The following is a 27276-nucleotide window of genomic DNA, read 5'->3' as shown; positions in this document are numbered from 1 at the left end:
GGTGGGAGTTTTGCCCTGAGACTTTATAATTTTTACTCCCTTCCTACTTCAGAGGACTCAAACAGCACTTTTAAGGGAATGACATCTTCTAGGCCTGTGGAGACCTGGTGGGGATGCATCTGAGTGTCCACAGGCCAAAGAAGATAAATGCTTTTGAAAACTCCAGCCTTGATGGAGAGGCAGTATGCAGTGGAACATGATAATCACCTTCATTGATAGGTGCAGTGCAGTGGAAAGACAAGCAAACTTAGAGTCCCTCAGACCTGAGCTCAAATACTGGCTCTGCCTTCTGCCAGTTGTGTGGCCTTGGCAAGTCACTTCTCCTCTTGGGCCTCAGTTTCCTTATCCAAGAAAATGAGTAAATGAAATAGTCTTTGTTCATTATACATGTGCCTATTATATACGTGTTGACCTGATTGTCTGTCTGCACCATCTGACTGTGGGCTGCTCAGGGTGGGGTCTGTGTTGGCCTCATGAAAGTTTATTGAATGAGTTATAGGTCCTCATCCAGGATCTGATGAATGAAATTGAAGAGTCTTCAAAGTGTTTTTCAAAGACTCTAACATTCCTGGATCCTTCTAGAAAGGAGTGGGGGTGCCTATCAGATGCCCCAGTTTCAAAGAGAGGGATTCTAGGGATCAGAGAGGGACACTGGCATGCCTATGGCCACATAGCAAGGCAGGACTCAAACCCAAGTGCCAGATCCCTTCTTTTTTCCACTAAGTTGTGAGCAGATACTGTGCACTCTTAGGACCCATATCTCTAGAGGGAGTAACACATTATACAGGACAGTCATGGGGTAGGAGAGGGATGAGCGTTTCAGATGATGCCCAGGAAGGAATTGAGATGTACTTACAACACTGGTTGCTGGGGACAGGAAGAGGCTTGTCTTGTTCATCTTGGAATGAATACTGAAGGGGAGGGCAGAAGAGAAGGTTTGTCTCAGGGGGGTGCCAGAAGCCAGGGGATCAGGATGGTTCTCTGTTCTGTTTCATCCTGACTTCCCCCACCTCCTAAATCCTCTCTCTCTGTAGGAGAAGGATACAGATGTCCACAGAGAAAGAAAGAGGGAGAGAAAGACACATACACAGGGACAGTGAGCAACAGAAAAAAAGAAAAAGAGACACAGATGAGGAAAAGAAACAGAAAGAAGGGGAGAGAGAGGAGAGGGAGAGAGAGAACACTGAGGCAGGGAGCTGAAGAAAGAAGATGTGAGCTGAGGTTGGACAAAAATTATTAACATGTGAGTGTTGTTGCCCCTTTGCTTTCCGCCTCCCACTCAAGAGTATTCCAGGCTTGCTTGCTATTTCTTCCCTGAAGACTGTCTTCTGGGCCACATTGGGTCTTTGAACCGTGAGAAGACAGAGTGCAGAAGAAGAAGTGGGGGGCATGGAAGAACAGAGGTACAGGGGCTAGGGCTGCTGTGAGGGGAGGAGAACTTTAAGAAATCTGAAAGTGTGACTCAAGGAGTTGAGGGGTATGGGCAGAAAGAGGGTGAAAGAACTGTTATGGAGCCTCCATATCTCCTTGAGAGTATTTGGTAAATGCAGATCTTGAGTCAACTGAAATCATCATGTCCTTGGTGGACCATATATATGTTCCTTGATGCCATCATGGGTTCAAGACTGGACCACGTGGGTCACTGATTTAGTCAGGTTACAAAGAGTTAGAGACACAGACATAGGGAAAGACAAGCGGAGAGAGAAACAGAGACAGAGAGTGGAGGACATAGGGAGACAAAGAGACAGAGGAAGAAAAGAGCCCCCATGCCAACACTCACCTCATCCTGGTCCCTCATGGCATTCAGCTGCTCCAGCTTCTTGGCCCAGTAGCGTGCCTCCTCCTCGGGGATGTCTGCAAACAGAGCCCTGGCTGTGAGTCTGGAAGCCCCTCCCTGCCTCTCAGCCTCCATCCAGTGTATCCTGCAGGCCCATGGGGCTGCTCTCCAGTGGGTGGAGGGAGAGGAAGGGAGGGCAAGATGGCACCCCTGACCCCCCACCAGTGCAGCCCAGAGTGGCCTTGGGAATGGATGGAGAATAGGAGAGAAGTTGCATCCTAGTATTACAAGGGTGAGGAAGCCATGGGTTCTTGGAAGGATAATGTGGGAGATCCAAGCTGCTCCCAGGAAAGGTGGAGAGGTTACTCTGTGTCTCTCCTTTTGTTTATTTCTACATGTCTCTCTCTCTTTCTCTCTCCTCTCTCTCAGTCTCTCTCTCTTTCTGTCTCTCTGTCTCTCTCTGCCTCTATCTGTCTCTCCTAGCCTCAGCTCACTCTTCAGCCTAAGACCGCACCAAAGACCAGACAGGATGGCTTAGACCTGAGCTCCATAGGTTGAAAAGCCCTTACAGGCCGTTGGTGACCTGCAGGAGCTGGAGTGCACGCTGCACGTGGCAGGCACACATCTCTGCTGACTTGCTATAACCCAGGAGACTCTCCTCTGGGGAGGAGGAAACTCATCCTCAGAATGAAGGGTTTTCTGGACCCACATAGGCCCGGCTATTCTCCTGGGGTTGAGTGAGGTTCCTTCCCCACCATCCCCCACCCCACACTCACCTAAGGGCAGCTCAAAGCGGGTGTCAAGGAGGATGCGGTGGAATGTGGGGTCCTTAGTGCCACAGATCTCACTGTCTGCCATGATGACCTGAGAGTCCAGGGTCAGCCACTCTCCAGGGCCCTCCTGCAGTGTGGGTGGGGTAACAGGGGTTAGGGTCACAGGTAAGCAACGTGGATCACGTATTTGGTGTGCACTGGCCAGCAGACCTCCTACTGTCACCAAGATGTCTCCCTCACCCCATCTCACTCTTATCCCAAGAGCAAGGATCGTGTCCCCACTTTACAGGTGAGGAAACTGAGACTCAGAGAAGGAAGGTCACAGTTCAGGGCAATATGGTGGTTCTAAGGAACTCAGGGGTAAGAAGTCAGATAGAGGGACCTGCAGAGTCAGATAGGGGTGGTCCCAGTCTTGCACAGCACCCATCATCTCTAATGAGGGGTTATGGGGCCCTGACTTCAGATAAAAGACCTGATCCTCCCACCATCCAGAGAGGAAACTCCTGAATGAATGAACCAGTTCCCCTTGGTTCAGGGAAATGAACCCTTGAGCATGTGGGGTCCGCTCTAAACCTCAGTTTCTTCATCTCTCAAATGAAAATAGTGTTCTGCAGAATCTGCTTTCTGCAGCCCTAGGGGAAGGCTGGCAGGGGCTGGGGTAGTAGCTCAGGGTCCCTTGCATTGGTCACAGTTGTCCCAGGTGACCAGCCTTCCTCATACATTGTTGGGGGTCACTGAGGAAATTTTGGATCATCTATAAGGCTTCCTTTTGGACTCACTTGCCTGGACTATTGCACCCTTTTCCTCCCTCTCCATTTATTCATTAGAAAATGAACCCTCCCTGGTGCCTGCTCTATGCCTCGTCTACATTGGGTAATGCCCGAGGAGCCCACAGTCATAGCAGACAGAGCCTGACACAGATAGTCCCAGACCCATGAAATCAGGGCCAGGCCAGTGGGAGGGAGGAGAGCTGAGAGATTCAGGGGGAAGTTAGGGAGGGCTTCCTGGAGGAGAGGGGATGAGAGCTGGGCTTAAGGGTGATGGAAAGGAGGACACTTGAAACCCAGGGAACAGCATATGTGAAAGTTCAGAGGCCATCTTTGGGGCCTGTGAGGTGTATAGATTGTGACTTAGGGGAAAATAAGTCTGGCAAAGTGGGTCAGTGCCATCTGGAAAGCCTCCCAAGGGAGATGGGCAGGGAGGGCAGGACAGGATCCTAGGGGCCAAGTGGAGAGTGTGAGACTTAAGGCCAGGAGGAGAGGGAGGAGGCCAAGGTTATTGTCTAGTACCTTCCTTAGAACTGGAGTAACCTCCGTGATGCCCATCTAGGCACAAAGTGCTATCTACGCACAATATTCTTTCTCCTCTCTTTCATAGGAACACATTTCTAGCTGGGCCCAGGGCTGTGCAGCTTAAAACTACATTTCCCAGACTCCCTTGCAGGTAGATGGGGCTACATGACCGTTCTGGTCCATGACATGTGAATAAAGTGCCTTGGACAGCTTCCAGTTTGGGCCCTTCATTAGAAGGGCCAACCCCCTCCTTTGTTACCTTTCCCTCCCTTGACTTGAATGCAGATATAATGGTAATCCTTGAGTAAGCATCTTGGGCCATGAGGTGGAAGCCACGTGGGGAGAAAGGCAGAGCAACAAGATGGAAGGAGTTTAGACCCTGGTGACTGGAGCTGCCACTGTGGCCCTGGATGCCTATAGGAACATGGTCATTTGAAGGATATAGATGTCCATCTTATTTGGGCCACTGGCCCCTGGTCCCTTCCCAGGCACTCTTACCCAACCCTCAGCCCACTACTTACTTCATTGGATTGGCGGATGGTCCGCAGGGGGATCCACACTGTGCCCACCATCGTGTCCCAGATGAGACCCTTGTTCCACACTTCCACTGTCAGCCCCAAATCCAGGCGGTTAATCTCACTGTGGAAATAGGTAACGAAGACTCAGAAAAGTCAGTTCACTTACCTTGGGACACACAAGAACTGGAGTGCGAATCCACGCCTCGGTGAGTCCTAGCCAGGAAGGTAACACAGTGGCTCTTGTTTTACAGATGGGAAACTGAGGCCAGAGGGCTTAGTTACATGCTCAGGATATCATAGCAGAATGTTTTCCAAGCTGGGAAGGAAGTGGATAGTTATCACATTTCTCCTGTACCCCCAATTCATCTGACTTTTCCTCTAGTCCTCAGACCCTGAGAATGCTGGCTAAGTGAGGAGGCTCAAACACCCTCCATGGCTCCCTATTACCCCAGGATTAGGATATTCAGGTGCTTCCATCCTTCCCAAAGTCATCTTTTCAATCATATGAAGACACCCTTGAGCATATGAATGATTTCACCTCTAAGCCCTTTCCCTGCAGGCCCCACCCTGGAAATATGCAGACTTGGGGGAAAATCTTGGGGGATGTCCAATTCACTGAGTCTACCAATTGACCAAAGATTTATCTTAAGGAATGAGCTCCTTGAATATATCTGTTGACTGTGACCTGATCATTTAGTAAGTGGTTTTGGGGGAGTTGGGGACCACTCTGTCCCACCCCCTTCACATTTTCCCCAGAATTGTAGAACCAGTTCCTTCCTTCTTTCCCCAAATGCTCTTCTGCTCCAGAATCTCAATTCTGGAATCTCTCATGGTCTCTACCAGTGAAAATACCCAGCCAGGGTCTGCTCAGAGGTTCAGGGTTGCCTGGGTCCAAATCCCAGCTCTCCCAAGTATAGGCTGGATGACACTGGGCAGGTGGCTTTGCCCCTCTGGTCCTCTGTTTCCTTATCTGCAAAATGAGGATTACAGTAGCACCCTCCCAACCAGGGTTATGGGCAAAATGATTTAATCAAAGCCTTAGAAGAGGGCCTGACACATCATCAGAGTAGGTGGGATATAAAACGAAAGCCCTGAGTGGCTCCAGATTGAGGCGAGGGGCCAGGTCATGGCACAGTTGTTAGGCACATATTTATTGAGCATCTGTTGTGTGCCAGGCCCTGTCCTTGGTGTGAGTGTCACAGTGGGGACAGAGAATGACAGGGCCCTTCCCTCTTGGAGGGGAAGGGGCCAGAAATATGTCAAAAACCACACAAATGGGGTCAGCAGGGAGGGGAGGGAAAAAAATCACACAAATGAATAAAATAACAATTAGTGACAAGGCTTGAAATGACTCTTCAATTACAGCTTGGGGATGGTGATCAGGGAGGACTTCCCTGAGGAGGTGACACAGCTGAGACCCAAAGGACAGGTAGAGCCAACTGGGAAGGGAAGAGAAGGGAAAAGAAGAGCAAGAGCAAAGATCCTGGGGCAGGAACAAGCTGGACATGTTGAAGGAACAGGGCAGAGGTGGGTGTGTCTGGGGCAGGCGACCCAGGAGAGAAGGAGCAAGATATTGGCGTGAGGTCACAGGGGCTGGGCCTTTGGGGATGGTGGGGAGGATATGAGTTTTGTTCTGAGGTTGATGAACTATGAGCCACAAGCAAGTTTGGAGAGTAACAGGATGTGATTTGCAGTTTTAAAAATATCTTTCTGGCTGCCTGGAGGAGAACAGATTGTGAGAGGCAGATGGCAGCAGGAGGCCAGGGTGGAGGCTGTCGGGCAGTGGGGACTTGGCTGGTGCCCTCGGAGATAAAGGGAAACAATTGGATTTGGGAAGTTCTTTGGAGGCAAAGCTGATGTCTGGACATGGGGGCTGAAGGAGGAGGGAGGGGAGTCCCAGACAACACCCAGGTGTCCGGCTGTGCCCTGTAGGACCAGCAAAGCGCCTGGCTGTGCCAAGGGGTGAGGCTGTTTAGGTCCAGTCACAGAAGACTCACAACATGAAATCCTGCTCCCAGCTGGGCTGGCTGCCCCGTACGGCGATGGTCGTGCTCTTAACATTCTGCACCTTCAGGGTCACATACGTGTTGAATTTCTCTGTGATGATGAAAACAGAGGTCAGTGCAGGGGCTCAGGGATTCCCCCATGCCCCTTCTCAAGCTATTGATGACCCTACTATGATCCCCCAGGGGCTGTGAATTCTTGGGAGCCACCCCAGGTCCAATATACTGAGGTTCTTCTGTGCCTCCATCCCCAGATCAGCCCCCAGAGCCCCACCCCAGCTCCTCAGAACACAAGGCAGGGGCCTTGGTGCAAGGGAGATGCGGACTTTTGGAATGCCTAATCCCGATGCTTAAAAATGACTGTGTCCAATATCTTTAGATAAAGAAAACTTTTTCACCTCTCTGAGCCTTACTTTTCTCAACTGATCTAAGAGTCCCTACCCTGTCTTTTAGGATCCTAGTAATCAGCATTGGCTCAGGATGAGCCTCACTCCCACTGGGGTCTTCAGGGGATGGCTGGGAAGACTGCTGGGACCCCAGACCAAGTCTGACACTGTCCATGATGCTCAGCAGACATAGATCCCAAGCCCCCATCACTGGCTCAGACCCCCTCCCCAATCTCTCCAAGAGACGGACAGACAGACAGACAACACAGGATAGGGCAGAAATAGAGGTCACTTACCTTGGGCACCATCAAACTTGGCTTTTTTGACTGTGGAGAGAGACAGAGATAGGGAAGGGAGACAGGGAGAGAGAAGGGGACCAGAGAGACAGAGACACAGACACATGAAAATAGAGACATAATGAGAGAGACAGAGAAGAGAGAGACACAGAAAGAGACAGAGTAAAGAGAGAGGCAAAAAATAGAGAGCAAAAGAGACAGATAGAGATCAAAAAGAAAAAAAAAAGGTGAAGGTGAAATCAGAGACCAGAGGCAGACAACGAGAGGAGAAATAAGAAGAGAAGGGAGGCAGGGATGAGAGGGAGAGAGAGAGAAGCCATCAGACAGATGAACACAGGCAGACCTAGGGGTGGAAGGAAGCATGGACCTTGGGAGCAGTCCCTGCCCCACCCCCCTCCCCATCAAACTCCCTCAAAGCTCCCTCCCTCCAGTTATGACTTTACGCACAATTGAACACGATTCAAAAGAAGGAAGGCAGGTGGCAGGAGAGGCCTCCCACAGGAAGCCCTCCAGGATTGCTTCAGAAGAAGGAAGGGATTTAGTGAGAAGGAGGTAGGGGAGAGGAGAAAACAATCTCCAGTGATTCCAATCCCCCTCTTAGGCCAGTGAGACTTGTCCCCCAATTGTTCAGCTCAGTCTGTCCTACCAAATGATCCCAGGGTTTGGGGTTTAATATTCAAAGGGAATTGGACAAGGTGGGAAAGAACAACCCAGAGAGCTGACTCCATAGTGCATAGAGAAACATTCCAGTCCTGGCCAGGAGGTTGTTAGAGCTTGTCCAGCCCAACTTGCCTGTGAAAGGTGAGACCCAAATTACATCAGGATCACATGTGGTCCAGTCTCCTCATATGTCACATAACCCCACAGCCCCAGGTGATTCAAAACAATTCCACTCTTTGCTGGCTTTTCTCACAGGATATTAAACTTTCACTTTCAATATCTCTAAAACTCTGCATCTGTTCCCAATGTATTTCTCCGCTATTCACTCTCTACTCCCACCCAAAACCTGCTCCCAAACTGAGCCCTCTCGCCTGCTTTCTATATTTTGTCTCCCTTTTACTTTTCAAATGAGTATTTTTGTTTGAGTAGGCAATACACGCACATTTTACAAAATCCAAAGCAATCAAAAGATTATACAATGAGGATAAGGCTTTTTCTACCCCAGCTCTCACTCTCTCTCCCAGGTGCAATCACCATTACCAGTTCCTTGTGGAACTAGAGATAGATAGTCTGTGCATTCGCAATTATGTGCACATGTACATTATTTTATTTCTTGCACAAATAGTATCATTCTATACCCTCTGCAGAACCTTTCTGTTTCTAAGTATGTCTTAAAAAGTGTGTGCAAGTAAGTTGAAGGATAAATTCCTAGAAACAGAATTGCCTTTCTGTTCTTTCTTCTTTTTGAGAGTCAAGTTCAGCCTTTTTCTGGGCACATACCATGGCCTCCTATCTGGGGCTCATCTTCACATATGGGATTTGTATCTCTGTCTCCATCACTTGAATTTCTTTCTTGAAAAACACCTGAATGGAATCAGTGAATAAAGAATTCCTATCGAGGACAGGGGAAGTAGAGTGGTTTTAAACACTTGTCAGTAAATACTATTTGTTCCTGTTGCAGACAGACCGTATGTTTGGGGTGGGGTGGTGTGGATTGATGCCCAGAAGCACTGAGTGAGCTCCTCAGAGCTGCAGAGAAGACGAGGAACTGAGTGTCTCCTTATGCCAACAGCATCCTTCCCAAAGACCCAGACTTTAAGTGCAAATAAGTTGCACATTATGCCCACCACACCTGGGTTTCAGTTTGGGAGTTAGAAAACAGATAGAGCCCTTGGCTGGGCATTGGGAGAGGTGAGCAATGGTTCAGGATGGAGTCGGTTGGAGCTGGGTTCATCTTATGGTGCTGTGTGACCCTGGGAAAGTGTACCTCCCTCTCTGAGCTTCCATATCTGTCTCCCACTGTATTTCTGTTTCCGTTTCTTTTCCCACACCCAAAATCTGTCACCATGTCTTGTCTTCTTCAACCTCCCACTCAAGGCACATTACTGCATGTGCAAAAATCACTCTCTAGAAGGAGAGGGTCCCTATCCCTGACCCACAGACCCCCTCTCATACACGCAGCCCTACCCAGCCCACAGGGAGCTCATCCACCCAGCCCCTCACTCCTGGGCCTGTTGAGGCTCAGGGGCACTTAGGACTGTGCACAGGAGAAGCTCCAGGCCTCCCTCCTAGGAGAGTTCCAGCTTGCAAACCTGATGATTCTGTGAAGCAGGAAGGATGCGGGGGGGGGGGGTGGCGGGGAGGGAGAACGGTGGGAGAGACACAGAGGTTGAGAAAGGCACACATGGAGGTATCAACATGGGGAGAGAAAGGAAAAGAAGGGAGGAAGAAGTAGAAGGAGGTAAGACATGAGAGTCAGAGAGAGACAGAGACCCAGAGAGACAGAAAGAGAGAGACACAGAGATTTCCACTAGGGAGGGCAGGCAGGGGAGATGCTGTGGAGAGGAGAGACAGGATTAGGAGAGAAAAGCTGGGGGTGGGGAGGCACTGGGAGAAGGTAGGTGCCAGGCCCTGGGGGATCTGAGGGGCTCACTGAGGTCTGGCCCAGGCTGGACCCCACTCTGCAGGTCCCATTCTGTGTCCCCTTTGTACAGATCAGGGACAGGGCTCAGAGGGAAAACCAGTTGTCCAAGGTCTGTCTCTATCCTCTTCTCTAGGGAGGAGATCTCTCCCTGACTCCCTCCTTCCAATTCTGTTTCTATTCACCCCATCACTGTCTTTCTGTCTCTCTTCTCCTTCTCTGTCTGCTTCTGTCTGTCTCTCTTGTTCCCAGTTTCTCAGTCTCTCCCCCTTTCTTCCTCCTTAAGCCTCTCTGGGCCAGAGGGCAATGGGCTAACTTGGGGCCCACCAGGAATGGGAGATTTCTGGAGGGCTCTAGCTCTGACAGTGAGACCCCAGGCCCCTTCAGAGAGTCCAGGGTGAGGACATCAATGTATGTTCATCACCGGGGACTCAGAGGGAGGAAGGGGAATCTCAGGGTGAAAGACAGGACTCAGAGGAGGATGAGGAATCAGGGAAGGGGACTCCAAGTGGGACCAAGGACTAGGGTGGGATAGGAAGCTCTTGGGAGGGAATAGGTTGGGAGGGAATGGGATAAGGAGGAGGAGGGTAGGGAACTAAAAAAAGGAAGCTTGGAGAGCTGGAGGAGGCTCCTGATGGGGGAGACTACTCAGGAAGGGAGGGGAGCATGGAGGGGTGGGTGGTCTTAGGAGTAGGGCTCAGGGGAAGAGAGGGATTGGAGGAAGGGGGACTCAGGGAGGGGCTGATGTTGCTCAGAGAAAGAAACAAATCTCTCTCTCCCTCTGTCTTCCCTATCAGTAAGCGGAACCCCAGTCATTGTCGTCTTCACCACTGTAATTGTCATCACATCTCAGCGCAGCCACCTTCCCCCTGCCCGCGGTATCGGGGTCACCAGGGCGGAAGCGCCGCCCCTCCTCCGCGAGCTCCTGGTCACATGCATGAGGCTATTTATAATGTGGGCGCGGAAGGCGTGAGCAACGCGACCGCAGGAAGTGGAGAGTGGGGGAGGTCCCCACTGCTGGACCTTCTGACGGGCTGGCAGGAGACACCACGTCATACCAGGTCAGCAGCCTGTGGGGCCTCCGCTGTCCCTGGGGCGCCCCCATCAACACTGACTGATTAATGTGGTTGCACAAGCAGATGTTGCCAAGAGCAGAATCAGTGGAAGTAGGAGCAGGGGCTTATTGGCACTGCCAGGCCAGTGAGCCTCTGCTCAATGGGTCTCAGTTTCTGCATGTGAGAAATGGGGCAAGGGAGACCTAGTTGGTCTCACTTCCTTCTTCTCCCCTTCCTCTTCCTCTCTCTCCCTCTCCCCTTTCTTCATCATTACTAGCATCAGCATTTTTATACTATCATTACTAATATTATCATTATTACCATTACTAGTATCACTGCTATTTTTATTATTTGGTTGAGTTCTAATTGTGCCCCTGGCTTAGACGATCCTGGATTCTAATTGAGGTAGAATCCAGTCTTGAGGCACCTGGTCCATAACCTGCCAAGCTTGGGAGTGGGAGTAGGGGAATAGAGAATTCCAGCCATCAAGGGAAGTGGCTGAAGGCCTACCCGCTGGACGTGCTTATTGGGTATCAGAAGACACTGCAAGTGGTGGAAAGGAAGCATAGATAATTCAGAAACAGGTCCTAGGATGTTCGGTACTTAAAATGTGATGTCTATAGTGGACATGGGCCTTCTGACAAGGACAGTGGTCCCGCTGGTTTTGTATGTTAGGGAGAATAAATGAGGACTCTCATCTTCCTTAGACAGAAATAAGCTGGAGTCCAATTAAAGCCTTAGGTGTGAAAAACACACCAAGAACCTTGACAGATATTTCTGTCTGTATTCTTTACCAGGTGCCACCTAGAAGTAGGCCTGGCATATAGTAAGTGCTCATTAAATAGTGTTCACTGAAGGAAAGAAGTCATTGTCTCCTCCAGCAATCCTGCCCTGGGACCTGGTCCCCTGGCGCGGACGCTGTCCACTGTGCTGAACCCAGCGGCTCCCTCCTGAGCTGTCCGCGGTGCTGAACTTTTCATGGGCCCACGTACCTCCAATGAATTGGCACCTCTTTGGCCCACTGTGAATTACTGAGCCCTCCTCAGGACTGAGAACGCAGTGAGCTCTCAGAAAATGCCCTACACTCACAGACCTCCTTCCAGAAAGCTTTTAGTCCCCATTAATAAAAACACCATCATTGATTTTTCCTGTCTTTGGCTCACACACATATCGAACCCTTCCACAAGCCAGGCGTCATACCAAGGGCTCTGCATGCCTCATCTGATTGGAGAGTCCCAGCAAACCTAGGCAGCGGGTACTGTTACTGTGCCTATTCTACAGATGGGCACACTGAGGAATGAAGAGGATATGGGACTTTCCAGGAAGTGGTGGATTTAAGGATTCAAATCCAGACCTGCTGAACTCAGGCTGGATGTCCTGGTTGGCACCTCACAGAGGAAGCCCATCGTATGTGAGAGGCAAGTGAAATGCAAGATATGGAGGTGGCTAACGTTGCTGTCCTGAAAATGAATCAGAGCCGATCCTGGAGGTACCCTGTGAGGGTGGTGAGAGCAAAGACCCATATGCAGACCTCCCCTGACTGGGTGGTTGGTATCAGGAATGGAGCAGTAAAGGGCAGAGGGATTTGTGAAGACTTCCTGGGAGAGGGGCAAGGGAGCATCCATGATGAATGGGGAGATCATAGCATGTCTGCTCACTGAGTGGAAGAAGAAATAAGGTGATCCCAGGACAGATTCTCACACCATAGAAGGGACTTGGGTGTCTCCCAGATCCTGGAGGCTGAGAGGAGGCTCCACCTGCACTCTCTAATTCCCAGTAGTTTGTGAAGTTGGGCAGCTACACCTCTGGCTATGTGGCATCAGACATGTTATTGAACCTCTCTGAGCCCCAGTTTTGTTCGTCTGTAAAGTGGGTTGCTGCGAGGATTGAAGAGGGCAATGGGCATAAAAGCCCTCAACACTGTGCTTGTGGAGTGCTGGATAAGTGGGGCTGACTGTAGACATTATTTTTAGTTGTGAGGCAAACTCACCATCACATGCATTTGCTAATTTATATGCAATATTCATTCATCAAATATTTATGAAGACTTTTAAACATTCAGTGACCTGGCAAAATGCCATGAGACACATAGGAAGTTCTAAAACCAAATCTCTGTCACCACGCTTTTGCACGTGATGTGCCCTCCACCTAAATCATGGTCTCCCTTCTGCACAGTTCCCCCTCATCTTGTGAGACCTAGGCAAATGGTGGTGGTGGGAACAGGGCAGGCTTCCCAGAGGAAGAGAGCCATGGAAACGCTCCTCCCCAACTCCCTCAGCCCTTCCCCATCTCTCCCACTCTGACCCAACCAGCATGAAGTCAGGAGTAGGGCTGGGTCCCAAGAGCCAGGAACAGTGCCTGGCTTATAGTCAGTGCTCAACGCTTGGTGAGTAACTATATGAATGAATTCACAAAGGAACTAGTTGGCACTTGCTGTTAGCAGCCTCAGGACTCTGTCAAGACTTAGCAAGTGGATTAAGGTGGAGGGGACAATGGGGCAATGGATAAAGAAATGAGAAGGTGGTAGAGGCAAGGTCTGTAGAGGGGGATGGTCTCCCATGTGTTAGTGCAGGGTGTGCACAAAAGAACTGGCATTTGTGTGTACTGGCATGTGTATTTGTTCACGTTACCAGGCAGGCAGTTGAGTGTATATGGGTTGAATGTATAGAGGGATGGATACTCGTGTACCATTTGAGTGCAGGTGAGGTTCTGCATGTATGTGCTGGGGAGTGGGGCGTGACTGTTTGTGCCATATGCTGGTATGTGTGAGCTTGGGTACATGCAGGCTTTTGAATGATATGTTAGGCAAAAACACGTGTTGGAGTATGTGTGTTAAACAGTTGTATAGCATGTGTATTTGCTTACTTTGCAAAAATGTACACACTTATGTGAATCTACATATATTAGCATATGTCTGGATACGTCATCATTCATCTGCTCAAAATGGCTGCTTTGAATGTCCAGCCAAGTGTTGTCATATGTGCACATGTATGGTCTTGGCATGTGCTCATGTGTACACAAGTGTTTCTTGGGGTTTGGGGCCTTAACAGGTATGTAGGTATAGGTACATGTCTGAGTATTATGGTATGGGTGGATCTTTAGGTGACATACATATTGTGAACCTACATCAAGCACGTGTGGATACATCCATGTGTGTGCATGTGCAGGCACATGCTTTTATTTGGGGGGGACCATGTCTGTGGCGCAGAGTGACTGTGTCCAGTATATGTGTATGTGTGTATGTTCAAAGGGGCATGTGAATGTGCACATGTGTCCATGAATTTGTAGTTAAAGGCATGTGGTCATCATAGAGACTTGGTAGGTCCTGAGCACTTCTGTCCACACAAGGCAAATCTGGGTATGACTGTACCAGCTTCAGTGTGTGCAGTTATGGGCGAATGTGGGTGAGCCCCTGCCTTGGGGAGCAGGTATTTCCTCAACTCCTAGGATGAGCTTAAACCCGAGGAAAGCCTTCCCAGCCTAGATGCCCTACTACCTTCCCCTTTCCCCTCAGCCCTCAAGGCTTCCCACTCTGGACATCACCCCCACCTCTCCCAGTATATCCCCCTCTCCCCACTTCTCCTTGTCTCCCCTATCCAGCCTCTCTCAGCATCCTGCTGATCCCTTTACACCTCAGGGCTCTGCCTCCTACCTCACCCCCAGCCTTGCTCCTCCCAGAGACCCCCCTCCACTCTGCTGGTGACTCTTTCCTTAGAAGTTCCACGTAATCATCCAACACGATTCTTTCCCTAGGCCTCCTATTCAGGAAGCCTCACCCCTCTTACTGCCTCCGCTTCACACCACCCCTGCAGCCCAGACTCCAGTTTGCATCAGAGTTAAGGGTGAGATTCCAGAGAAGCCCAACTCCGAAGGTGGGGGTTGGGGGCAGAGGAGAGAGCTAGGAGGAGTCAACCAGGAACACCCACATTGACCCTCCCCTCCAGTGCTGCTCCCTCCCAGGTGTTAGACAACTCAGAGGAGGGGGAAGGGCCAGTAGGGGGTTTGGACATTCGCCCTCTCCTCCCCTTAGGCTTGGTCTGTGGGAGTTGCATGGGGGTCTAACCCACTTCCCAACTCCCCTAACTCCACAGGCTAGGGACTGAACGAGTTGACTTTTGATCTTACTGGCTCTTCTCCCACCATCAGCCCCGCCCGTCGGGAACAAGCTCAATGAAAGGAGCCCCTGTCCCTTTAAGAACACCCGCGTCCACGCCGGCCCAGCCCCGCGCGCGAGCAGCACTCGGGAAGCCACCACGGCGGGGAGCCGGCGGGCGGGGCTGGGTTTGTGAATGGAGCGGCACAGGGGGAAGGGAGAGAGGGGGAGGGTCAGTGGGGGCGGTTCCCAGCTCCCGGGCCTGCCCTTCGGTTTCAGGCTGAGGCCGGGGTTCAGTGCTCCCTCTCTCTGTCTCTCTCTCTCTCTGTCTCTCTGTCTCTCTCTGTCTCTCTCTGTCTCTCTCTCTCTCTCTTCTCTCTCTCTCTCTCTCTCTCTCTCACACACACACACACACACACACACACACACAGAATATACTCTAGGCTGCCTGAGGTCTCCTGAAGCCTGCCATCTCAGGCTTGGCCAACACACCTCTTCCCCACCCCAGCCTTTCTGAAGGGAGTAGAGGTGAGAGGGGAGGACCCCAAGCCTTAAAACTCAAGTTTGAGACCTCTGTAAGCCCTGAGCCCCGGTTCACCACCACCCCAGCTGCCACGGCACCCTGCTGAGAACTCAGAGTTGCCCCCAGACGCCTTGATCCAGGTGGTCTGGATTCTCCCTAACCCTGCTTCAAAGGTGCGTGTTGTGGGGGGCGGTAATGCCCCTCCCGCGTCTCTCTCCCTCCCCTCACCCCAACGCAGAGCGTGGGCCTGGGCGTGGGCCTCGGTGCAGATGGCGTTCTGGCCCCAAAATAGCTCCACCCCACCTCTTCCTCCCTCCCTACAGCGCAATGTGGGTGAGGTGAGATTGGCCGTGAGGGGTGCAGGGGAGAACTGCACTTTCAAGGGGTCGGCTCCCTACAGAGAAGCCCAGATATGCGTTCCGAGGGGCAAGAGAGGGCGGGGAGGGGAAGGCCCTCAGGCGATTCCTCCAGCCCCTACTAGGGAAGCCAAAGAGTCAACCAGAAAAGCTCCCCCAGACCCTAGAATCCCAGCCCTCTCAGAATTCTGGAAGGGGTCTCCACGGCTCCCCTCCCAGTCCTCTCCACTCCCAGGGCTGAAGGATACCTAGAGCTCGTGGTAGTCCTAACGGTTAAGCCCCTCTACCCAAATCTTACACTCTCAGGGCTTGGAGACAACCCCCACCCCACCCCACACTCTTCTCCCAATTCCGAGCCCAGTCTGCTGCCCAGCCCACAGCACAGGACTCCTTCCAAGTACCCTGCAGAATTCATTCGAATTACCCAGCCCAGCTCCTTCCACACAGACCCCCCTAATAGCCTGTTCTACACAGACGACCAGTCTAGACCGTTTCCAGATAGAGCCCCACATCCCTGCCCGCGTCCACACGGGCCTCCGCGTTCATCCGTGTCCACACGACCCCCAGGAGCGGCAACCAAGACCCCCTCAGAGCCCAGCTGCGTCTACACGGATCACCCTCTCAGGCGCCCTGACTCGTTTACAAGGGCTGCCCCCTCGAAAGTCCAGCCGCATGTACTCGGGTCACCCCCTCAGGAGTCCAGCCGCGTCCACACAGACCCCGAGCCCAGTCGGGGTCCACACCGGTTCCCCGCCCCGCAGTCTCGCCTCCTACCTCCAACGCAAAGTAGAGACATGTCTCCGGGGTCGCCGGCGGACCGGCTCTGTCAGGTTGGGCTTTAGCGGCCGCTGGACTGGGGCATGGCGGGTGCTGCAGCCCGCGTTCAGTTCACGCCGGGGCCAGGCCTCCGCCGCCGGCCATCTTGGTTCAGCACCAGGGGCGCGGACAGCTCCTGACGTGGCAGTGATGTGGAAGGAAGGCGGAGCCCAGCGACGCCTGATGGGGTGCGAGCGCCGCAAGCTTGGCGGGGGGGTGGGGGGGGTGGGGGTGGTTTAAAGGGCCGGAGCTGAGTCCCGGCTCCTGGACCAGAGGGCGGTTTCCAGGCAGGTTCCCTTCTGGTTCTGCGTGTTTTTGTCTCTCCTTTGACTCTCAATTTTGAGTCCTTTGCTGTCTCTGCTCTCCCTGAATACCTCTGTTCCTCTGTCTCTACATCTCTGTCTCCTTGCATCTGTTTCTCTGTCTCTTTCTCTCTCTGGGTCTCTCTGTTCCTCTCTCTGTCTCTCTCGATCATGTGTCTCCCGCTGAGCCTATGTCCAGCCTCTCTGTGTCTCTACAAAGTCCTGTCTTGGTCTCCCTCTGTGTCTCTGTTTCACTCAGGCTGTGGATCTTTGCACACACTCGAACTGGATTCCATTCTTTACTCCCTTGTGTAACTGGCAAACTCCTACTCATCCATCAATGCCCAGTTTGAACATCCAGAAAGCCACAAACCTAGCCCTTACTCCACCTTTCAGGACTCCCCTACACCCTAACTCTTCCTCTGGTTGGGCCCTGACCCCAACACAGCTCTGCTCACTACGCCTCCCTGTACATCTAACCAGGCAGTTCCGTGTGAGCTGATGTCCTACAAACCTGTTCACTGTGTATCTCCAGTACCTAGAACAGTCCCAGAGGTTGAGCCCCACAGAGTCCCCTGCCCCCAGCACACATGCAGAGCCTCATAAACACAAGCCATATATGGAGTTAGTTACAAGGGAGGCCTGTGTCCAAAACCTAACTCTGCCTCTAATCACAGGCATGACTTTGGGCAAGTCATGTGACCACTCTGCCTCAGGTTCCCTATCTGTAAAACAGAGATAATAGGACCTGCCTCACAGAGTTGTAGGAGATATTATATAAATTAACATATGAAAGCACATGGAATAGTAATGTATAATGTTAACCATTGTGATTTTCATTGCTTTAAAATTTTTTATCACCTATCAATTAACCATAGGTAAGAAATAAGGAGCAGTGATGACAGGCTTGAGTAAAAAATATTGCCATCATAGTGGAAGACCATGTAGGCCACTGTCCCTTCCCAATCTATTGTCCTTTCCCTCTGAATGAAGAACTACCCCAAATTTTGTTTTTCATTCCCCTACTTTTTGCTACAATTTTACCACATACTTATTAGCAAACAAAACATTGTTTAGTTTTGTGTGGTTTTGAACTTCACATAATCTAGAATAAAACCTTCACATTCTTTTAACTTGTTTTGTTTGCTCAACATGATTCTACTGATACTAATCTGAGTTTCTGTGGTTAGCTGTAATGCATGCTTTTTCACTGCTGTATAGTGTTCCTTTGAATTAGTACATATTTGATTATTTATTTTCCAGTTGGTGGAATTTATGATTGTTTCCATTCTGGAATTATCATAAACAAGGCTTTTATAACCATTCTCAGAAATATAGGCTAATATACATGAGTAGTAATGACTGGATCATAGGACACCTACATGCTCAGCTTCATGAAATTACAGCAACTATTTTTTTTTTTGACTTGGCCTCAGCAATTTACATTGCATTAGCACCATATAAGCATTCAGCTGCTCCATTTCCTTGCCAATACTTTGAATTTTCCAGGTTTTTGAATTATGCCAAAAGGGAGAGGGTATTTTTGGTTTTGGTTTTTATTAGCTTCCTGATTGCTCATGGGATGGAACACTTTATGTAATTTTTGGGTTTCTTCTTAGGGTGAAGTGCCTTTTAGTCTTTTATCCATTTTTGAACAATGTGACTGTCTTTTTCTATTGATTTATATAGCTATTTATCCATGTTAGATACAAACCCTTTGTTGGTTTCATGTGTTGTAAAAATCTCCAATTTTGTGGTTTGTTTTCAATCTATTCATGGTGTCATTCTCTGAACAGAAGTGCTTAATTTTATTTATTCATTTTTAAAAATTGAAGTACAGTCAGTTACAATGTGTCAGTCTCTGGTGTATAGCACAATATCCCAGTCATGCATATATTTGTTTACATGTTTTTTCCATTAGAGTTTATTACAAGATATTGAACATAGTTCCCTGTGCTATAAAGAAGAAATTTTTTCAAACATATTTTTCTGTATATTCGCTATCACTTGTAAATATCAAACTCCCAAATTTATCCCTTCCCACCCCCTTTCCTGGGTAACCATGTTTATTTACTAAATCTGTGAGTCTGTTTCTGTTTTATAGATGAATTCATAGTGTTCTTTTTTTTTTTTTTTTTTTTTTTTTTTTTTACATTCCACATATGAGTGATATCACGTAGTATTTTTCTTTCTCTTTCCGGCTTTTTTCACTTAGAATGACATTCTCCAGGTCCATCCATGTTGCTGCAAATGGCATTATTTTATTCCTTTTTATGGCAGAATAGTATTCCATTGTGTAAATATACCACAAAATCTTTATCCAGTCATCGTCAATGGACACTTAGGTTGCTTCCATGACTTAGCTATTATATAGTGTTGCTATGAACATTGGGATGCCTGTATTTTTTTGCATTAGAGTTCCCTGTGGCTATATATCCAAAAGTGGGATTGCTGGATCATATGGTAAGTCTATTTTCAGTCTTTTGAGGAATCTCCATACCAGAAGTGCTTAATTAAAAAAAAAAACTTTTATTTTGGAAAAATTTTAGATGTACAAAAAAGTTACAGAGGTACAGAGTTATAAAAGGCAGAAAGCATTCTTATATATCTATCCTTCACTAGGCTTCCCCTAATGTTAACATCTTACACATGGTTACAGGGTACATATGTCAAAATTAAAACATTAACATTGGCCCTTACTATTACTTAAATTGCAGACTTTATATTTCTCCAGTTTTCCCACTAACATTTTCTTTCTAGTCCAGGATCCAATCCAGGATCCTGTATTGCATTTAATTATCTTATCTCCTTGGTCTCCTTCTCTGTGAGTTTCTTAATCTCTCCTTGATTTTCACAATCTTGATACTTTTGAAGAGTACCAGTTAGGTATTTTGTAGAAAATCACTTGATTTGGGTTTATCTGATGTTTTCTCATTATTAGGCTGGGGTTATGGGCCTTGGGAGGAAGATTGCAGAGATGAGGTTCCCTCCTCCCTCATACTAGAGGTCCCTGATGTCCATGTGACATCACAGAGGATGTTAATTTTGATGACCTGAGTAAGGTGCTGTCTCCCAAGTTTATCCATGTCAAGTTATTATTTTTCCCTTTCCCTTCTGTGTTGTTTGTAAGCAAATCACTAAGCCCAGCCCACCCTCTTGGGGAGGAAATTCACCTCCTGAGCAGGAGTTTCTGAGAAGCTCTTAATTTTAAATTCCTTTTTCTTATTGCTGAAAACACATACAACAAAATTTACCATTTATATATTTTAAAGTGTGCAATTTGGTGACATTTAGTATATTCACAGTGTTGTACAACCACCACTTCTATCTTTAAACATTTCCACCACAGCAAAAGAAAACACTATCCCCATTAGTAGTCACTCCTCATTCCTCCTCACCACTGCCCCAGCAACAACTAATCTGCTTTCCGTATCTATTAATTTAATTTTAACTTCTTCAACTTGATCAATCAGTTTGCAGTACGCACACTGTGGCCTTTTATTTTTTGAGGCATAATTGACATGCAACATTCTATTAGTTTCAGGTGCACAACATAATGATTTGATATTTATATATATTTTGAAACTTTCACCATAGTAAGTCTGGTTAACATCCATTATCATACATAGTTACAGATTTTTTTCTTGTGATGAATGCCCACTGTGTCTTGTTTAAGGAATTATTTCCTGCTCCAGCATCATATATTCACATAGCATCTTCTACATTTTTAGACTTTAATCATTTATAGTCAAGTCAACCTCTCTTGGAGGAACTGATTTGGGAGTGTGGAGTGAGATTAAGTCCAATTACATACTTTTTCCATGTGGATAGTCAATCATCCCAACAACCTTTAATGAAACTGCCACAAAGCAAGTTTTTGTACATGTATGGACTTAATAGTGGACACAGGCCAACAACAATGTAGCTGTGCTGCAGGATTTCTGTCCTACTTGAGGATTTGTTCTGGCTCTCTCTTCTGGGCTGAGACCATCTATCCTTTTATACTAGTCCTTGCTAATTATTATTATTATGAGCCCCCTCTCTCATTTTCAGGAACATCTGGGTTATTCTTCATTTTTTTCTTAGGTTGTTGAGTTCCACTGAGAAACCCTGTTGGGACTTTGACTGGAATTGCTTTGAATCTATAAACCAAAGAGAGGGAAAACCAACATCTTTTCTTATTTTGACTCTTCCAGAGTGTGAATACAATGAACCTCTCCATTTATTTGTTTTTGACAAATGAAGCTGACATTTTTCTCCATATATCTTGTTTTTTTGGAGGGAGCAGGAGGTAGTTAGGTTTATTTATTTTCTTTAATGGAGGTACTGAGGATTGAACCCAGGACCTCGTGCATGCCAAGCAAGCACTCTACTGCTGAGCTATACCCTCCCCCACTCCATAAATCTTCCAAGTCTTTGTTTTTTTAGATTTATTTCTAGATGCTTTGTATATTTGATGCTATGAATAAATGGTCTTTTCAGATTGCATTTTTTACCTGTTAGTTGCAGGAGTGTAAAATACAATTGGTTCTAGCATCTAACAAGCTCTCTTGACCTTCCGTAAATCCAATCATTAGAGCTGCAGATTCGTCAGGGTTTCCATTGTACACAATGCCATCTGCAAATGAAAACATTTTCATTTCTTTCTTTCCAGTCTGTTGGCCTTTAATTTCTTTTTCCTACCCTACAGCACAAGCCAGGGACTTCAGTATAATCTCAGACACCATGGTAACAGGAATTCTTGCCTTGTTCCTTATCTTAAAGAAAAGATTTCAACATTCACCATTAAATGTATCTGCTGTAGGTTTTTAAAAGAAAATCAAGTGAAGGAGATCCACTTCTATTTTCAGTGGTTAACATGTTTTTCTTTTATCATGAACAAGTGATGAATCTTAGCAAATGCACTTCCTGCATCAATTGGGACAACTCTATAACTTTTCACCTTTAATATGTTCGCATGAATTACATTCTCTCAATATATTTGATACCAATTGGTCTCTCTTGTTCTGTTTCTCTTTTATTCATACTCCATTTCCTTCCTTCTGCTAAAGTCCCTGATAAATTGATCACTCAGATCCAATTAATTTTATGCCCCAGTGTCCCATTTTGCTCCACCAACAGCTTGGCTCATTCCAAAGCTATTTATTTGAGCTATCTCATCCCTCCATTTAATTACGCCATGCTGTCTTCCTCTTGCCCTCTCTCCTCCGAAGTTCCCTCTTTCCCTGACTCTCCTCACTATGCATCTACATACACGTCTTTTGCAAACTCTCAGACTCTCTCTCTTTCTGTCTCTCTTCTCTCTTGGCTTCTGACGTCTCATTCTCTCCACCATCCTATGACATCCCCAGAGAAAAATTACTCAAAGAGGGATGATGCGAGACAGTGCACAGACTGGTGGAAAACACAACACACACACACACACACACACACACACACACACACACACACACACACACACACACACATACACACACACACACACATCCCTCCCTGTCATCTGAGTTCCTGGCCATCCCCAGGGGCCCTGCTCTTATTAAAACTTGCCAATTCCCTGTGCCAAAAGCAGTTATGGAGACTTTTGGGCTTTGAATGATAAAGTTCCTCCTCCACAGCATCTGCTAAGCTCAGATTTTTTGGGGGGGAGTGGGGGAGGTAATTTAGGTTTATTTATTTATTTAATAGAGGTACTGGGGATTGAACCCAGGACCTCGTGCATACTAAGCATGAGCTCTACCACTGAGCTATACCTTCCCCACCTGAGCTCAGCTGTTTAATGAGGAATAAATGGAGCTTCTTCTAAAGCCCCAACTCAGGGTCACACTGCTTGGTTTTCAAATAAATTCCCAGCCCTTAGTGGATACATCTCATATTTCTGACACTGCCTGAAGCTCCATGGAGGAGACAGATATGAATCAGCTGTCAATCAATTTGTTCTGCAAAACACTTGTTGGCACCATCTGGATGCTGGGAACTACTCCCGTCAACAGGTTCCAACAAACGACATGGTCCCTAGCATGAGAGTTGGAAACAAATAAGCATGCACAGAGAAAATCAAAGAAAATTATGAGGAAAACAGGATGGGTCCCACGATAGAGAGAAATGGTGGAGGAGAGGGTCACTGAGAGGGTCCTGGAAGAAGCAAGCCATGAGCTGAGACCCAAGGGAGGAGAAGGAGCCAGGCATGGGGAGAGCTGGGGGAGGGGCATTCAAGACAGAGGGCAGAGCAGGTGCAAAGGCCCTAAGGTGAGATTGTGTCTGGTGGGTTGGAGGAATATCAAGGAGGCTGGTGTGGCCCAAGCAGAGTGAGAGAGAGGGGAGATGATCGGGGGCTAGTGAGGAGACTGAGGGATATCGAGAGGGGTCTGAGATACAGAGAAAGACACTGAGAGAGGGAAACTGTGAATGAGAAGGAGAGATGGGACCCTGTGGGGTCCAGCAGGACCCAAGGCTCCATGGGCATCTTGTAGCTACTGAGGCCCCATCCTCACCCATGAACCCCAACCCTAGACCCCTCTCTGATGCCCCAACTGCACTGGTCAGTGAGGTGGCCACCCACCCACCCTGTGCTGAGAATGGTGTCAGCACACAATAGGTATTCCATAAGTGTGAATGAGTCAGTACAAGTCGGAGTGAGGGAGGAGATTGTGGGCTGGAGTACAGTCCATGTGAGGTCTCCTGGCCACAAGGAGGATTGTGGGTTTAACTCAAAGGCCAATGGACAGCCATGGGAAGGCTTTGAGCTGAGGAAGGACATGATCCGATTTATAATTTTAAGAATCCCTCTGATACTGCCTAGGAGAGCAGGGATGGTCAGAGCAGGTGGAGTATAGGTGGCAGAAGGCCAGGGCAGCATCCAGGCATGAGATTGCCGGGCTCATGGGAGTATTGGGGAGGTTTGGGTTCATTCTGGAGTCTGAGCCTAGAGGACCAACAAATGGACTGGACACATGGAGTCAAGAAAGTGACAAGAATGGTCCAGAGTTTGGGGCCTGGCCAGCTGGGTGATGGTGGAGCCTTCCACCATGCTGATGGAGAAGCAGATCTCAGGGTGGGAAACAGGGAGCTATGTTTTGGACTTGCTGAATGTGAGATGCTCACAAGGCACCCAATAAGAATACCCAGTACAGTTGCACAATTGAGTTGGAGCTCAGGGGAGAGGTTGGGCTGGTGATACAAATGGGATAGACATCAACATGAGATGGGGTATAGCCACTTGGGGCCAGAGTGTAGACAGAGGGTAAAGGGCCTCCTGGCTTCCAGGACCAAAATCAAGACATCAAACCCAGGGGTCCATCCTCCACATGTCTATCTATCTCTGACCCTAGTCCCTGTTATCAGAATAGCAAGCAATGGTACGCATGGGGAACATGGAATTCAGAGTCCTTGGGACACTCTCATCTTCTCCCCACCCCACCAGCAGTTCTTTTGTCAATGACCTTGCCCTGGGTACTAGGGCAGGGTGGGGGATGGGAGAGTACTGAAGTAGATGAAGTAGGACATGAATCCTGTGCCTGAGGTTCTCATAATTGGAGGGAAGAGTACTTACGTGATTCCTGAAGGCCTACAGTGTACTTGGCAATGTGCTATGTAGCCTGCCATATGCTATTTCTCTTAATCTTCTGCAACCTGATGTGGGTGCAATACTCTGCTCATTTTATGGATAGGAAGACTGAGAGATTGGGGAGACAAGGCTGGGATATGAAGTGAGGCTGGACCAACTCTTACATTAGGCTGTTTCTGCAACACAGATCTTCATGTAGTCATTTACTCCCTCAACAAACACAGCCTGGATCCACAGGCATGTCCATGCAACGTCCAAGGTTGGGGTCCTACCTGGAGTCTGGGAGGAGGATGTGGGGCAACAGAACCCAGTCTCTAAGGTAAAAGCTGGGACAAAGTAAGGGAGATGATTAAGGGGGGAAGGGGGTCCCGATTGGGATGTTGGGAAAGAATTCCTGGAAGAGGGGAAGCTTAAGAGTGAGGAGGTCTCACTAAGCATGATGGGACTTGGATGAAGGGAGTTCCTAGCAGAGAGCACAAGTGCAAATGTTCTGAGGCTGGACCTACTTATGGCTCTCAGGCTGGCAGTGACTAAGAGGAATTGATGAGGGCAATCTTGGTTTATCTCCTTTAACATGGAGATTAAAACAAAACAAAACAAACAAACAAAAAAAAAACTTTTTTCCTAGAGAACCAATGGGACAAGGTCAGAGCTGATTCCTTTTGAGTTCCCAGCCCTGACCTACAACGCTGTAGGGCGAGACTAACTAGAGGAAGTGAAGGAATTGGATTGGCCTGGGGAGGGCTGATAATAAAAGAGAGCGATTGGATTGGTCAAGATGATGAGGCCTCGAGGGGGCAAAGAAATGAGGCTGATTCAGATGAGGTGGCCGGTTGGGCTCCGGCCTCAGAGGCGGGACTCAACACAAAGTCCCCAGAGTGACCAGCAGGGGGCAGCGCTGGGCCAATGGGCGATCCTAAGGCTGGGGATCACCTAGAGCCAGGGACCACCTAGAGGGGAGTTAATTTATTTAGCAAGTGCCTGCAGTGTGCCAGGCGCTGCGCAGAACTCTACAAATATTCACTCGTTTAATACCCATAATTAATTTTATAGGCAAGAAACTGAGAACGAAAATTTTAAGTCATATACCCAAGGTCACATTGCAGGTAAGTGGCAGAGCCCAGCAGTCCAGCTGGGGCCCTTAACCACTACACTCCCAAATCCCCTAAAATGATAGTTTAAAAAAAAAGTGAGGGCTCCCTCTCAACAATTCTTGAGCTTTTCTTGTTTATCTTACATCTCCCCAGATGTGTACAATTATTTCCATTTTACAGATGAAGAAAACTGAGGCATGAAGAAGTGACTCTGGGAGCGGATGTGGTTCTTTGCCCAAAGTGAGAATTCCAAGAGCTTGTGAGGGTCATCCACCACTGGGTCTGGGTCCAGCTTGGCAGAGGGCCCCCCAAATCCCCAGCCTCTCCTCTCCAGCCTCCAGGCCCTTGCTGTCACCACTGCCCTAGCCAAGCCCCTTGATGTGCCTCAGCTCCGAGCTGCACCCTCATTCATGCCACCCCTCCGTGTCCTGCTTCCCTACCCCAGACTGGCTGGAGATCCCATGGACTCGCACTCAGCCTGGGGGCAGGTCTGAGAACACTGGACAAAGGGGCTTCAGTGATGTGATCTTTGACAGGTAGGAAGACAATCAGAGACGCCATAGCATTTGCCCAAACTGCCCAGGCAGTATAAGGCACAGCTCAAAGCCAGGGCTTCAGTCTCTTATGCCTCTAGGACTACAACTACGGCACTGTCAGGCCGGGCTGTGTCAGCCTCCCCCACCCACTACCGTGCCCTGGGGTCCCAGGAACGCCAGAGCCCTATGAAAATGTTTGAGACCCAAATGCATACACACTATGGCTCCAGAATGCAAAAGGGGAACTGCAAAGTCCAAATGAACTGATGTTTAATTATGTCAACTTTATTGGACTTAAAAAAATATATGTACCTGGAAATAGGCCTGGATTTGCAGTGCTCTCCCTGGGAAGAACCCAGGCAGATTTGCCTCCAGCTCTCTACCCAGGAGAGCTGCCTGTGGCCAATTTCCAGAGCAAAGTGATAAATTACTGGTAAGCGCTTAGCACGTGCAGGGGCTGGTTCCTGTTCAGCGTGTTTTAATTTGTTTAATCCCAGTGGTGTCCCTAATAGGCGGAGCTGTTATGATGCGGGTTCAAGCAATGGGGAAACAGAGGCACAGAGGGATCAAAGAGCTGGAGGACACAGCTGGGATTTGGACTCTACCAGACTTGGGGTCTGCACCCTTGACCCCTGTGTTGTCCTCAGCCTGTGTTTCATGGCAGCGTCATTAGTGGGACCGGAGATGCGGATACAATGGCGACCATTTGACTTAGTTCGGGTGTGGATGTGGGGACACGGCGTCGCCTGGGGGTCCAGATCTGGACGGAGGTGGGAAACCGGGTTGGAACTCATCTCGGTCCCCTCCGATCCCCGCCTTCCTCCAGCGACTGCAAGTCACTCAAGGCCGGTTCCCTCCCTCTCTGGACCTGGATGATGCAGCTCCGCCCCGACCACGCCCCGGTGGCCGCCGCTGATTGGACCATGGCGGGTGTAATCGCTATGGCCGTCCTTCACACGACAGCTGGCAACCAATTAGAGGGCGCACACCGAAAGCTCTGCCCACAAGGCTCTTCTTGCATGGTGATTGGCTCCCGATCTTCCCTTCTCCTCTTGCATCCTCCTCCAGACTGGGCTTCCCTAGATGTCTTTAGTTCCTCTGACACTCCTCGCCTACAGGCTTTTCACGCGCTAACTGTTCCCACTGCCAGAAACATCTCTTCCTCTCTCTTCTCCTGTAAAAGCTGCTTTCTCTTTCGCACTCAGCTGAAACGTCCCCTCCTCTGGGAAACCTTCCCTGATCCCCAAGGCAGAATGGAGACCGCCCTTTGGGCCCTCGGCATCTTGTGTTCTCATACCAGTTTTCTTGTCG

General features: G+C 48.8%; 1 protein-coding gene, 1 long non-coding RNA gene and 1 other non-coding gene across 7 annotated transcripts in view; 1 reads left to right on the top strand and 2 right to left on the bottom strand.

Moving 5' to 3' along the window:
* Positions 1-16605, bottom strand: part of UNC13A (unc-13 homolog A) — a 60123-nt gene extending 43518 nt beyond the window's left edge. For all 5 annotated transcript variants that reach the window (XM_032465299.1, XM_032465303.1, XM_032465300.1 and 2 more), the window contains exons 1-7: positions 16428-16605; positions 7046-7075; positions 6358-6457; positions 4364-4481; positions 2554-2677; positions 1781-1854; positions 857-911 (exon numbers count right to left, since the gene is read on the bottom strand). In XM_032465299.1, the coding sequence (XP_032321190.1) occupies positions 857-911; positions 1781-1854; positions 2554-2677; positions 4364-4481; positions 6358-6457; positions 7046-7075; positions 16428-16449 (523 nt within the window). In that variant the 5' untranslated portion in view covers positions 16450-16605. The remainder of the gene's footprint in view (positions 1-856; positions 912-1780; positions 1855-2553; positions 2678-4363; positions 4482-6357; positions 6458-7045; positions 7076-16427) is intronic.
* LOC116659017 lies at positions 306-24816 on the top strand. Its single transcript, XR_004314287.1, has 4 exons — positions 306-376; positions 9278-9281; positions 23399-23403; positions 24806-24816. It is a non-coding gene; the product is annotated as an uncharacterized LOC116659017 (long non-coding RNA).
* On the bottom strand, positions 22454-22525 carry TRNAT-AGU. The gene has a single exon. It is a non-coding gene; the product is annotated as a tRNA-Thr (tRNA).
* Positions 24817-27276: the final 2460 nt, after the last annotated feature.

The sequence above is a fragment of the Camelus ferus genome, chromosome 22 (genome assembly GCF_009834535.1).
Source record: "Camelus ferus isolate YT-003-E chromosome 22, BCGSAC_Cfer_1.0, whole genome shotgun sequence".
Lineage (NCBI taxonomy): Eukaryota > Metazoa > Chordata > Mammalia > Artiodactyla > Camelidae > Camelus > Camelus ferus.
The sequence above is the reverse complement of the archived record's forward strand: the minus strand, read 5'-3'. Positions and strand labels throughout refer to the sequence as shown.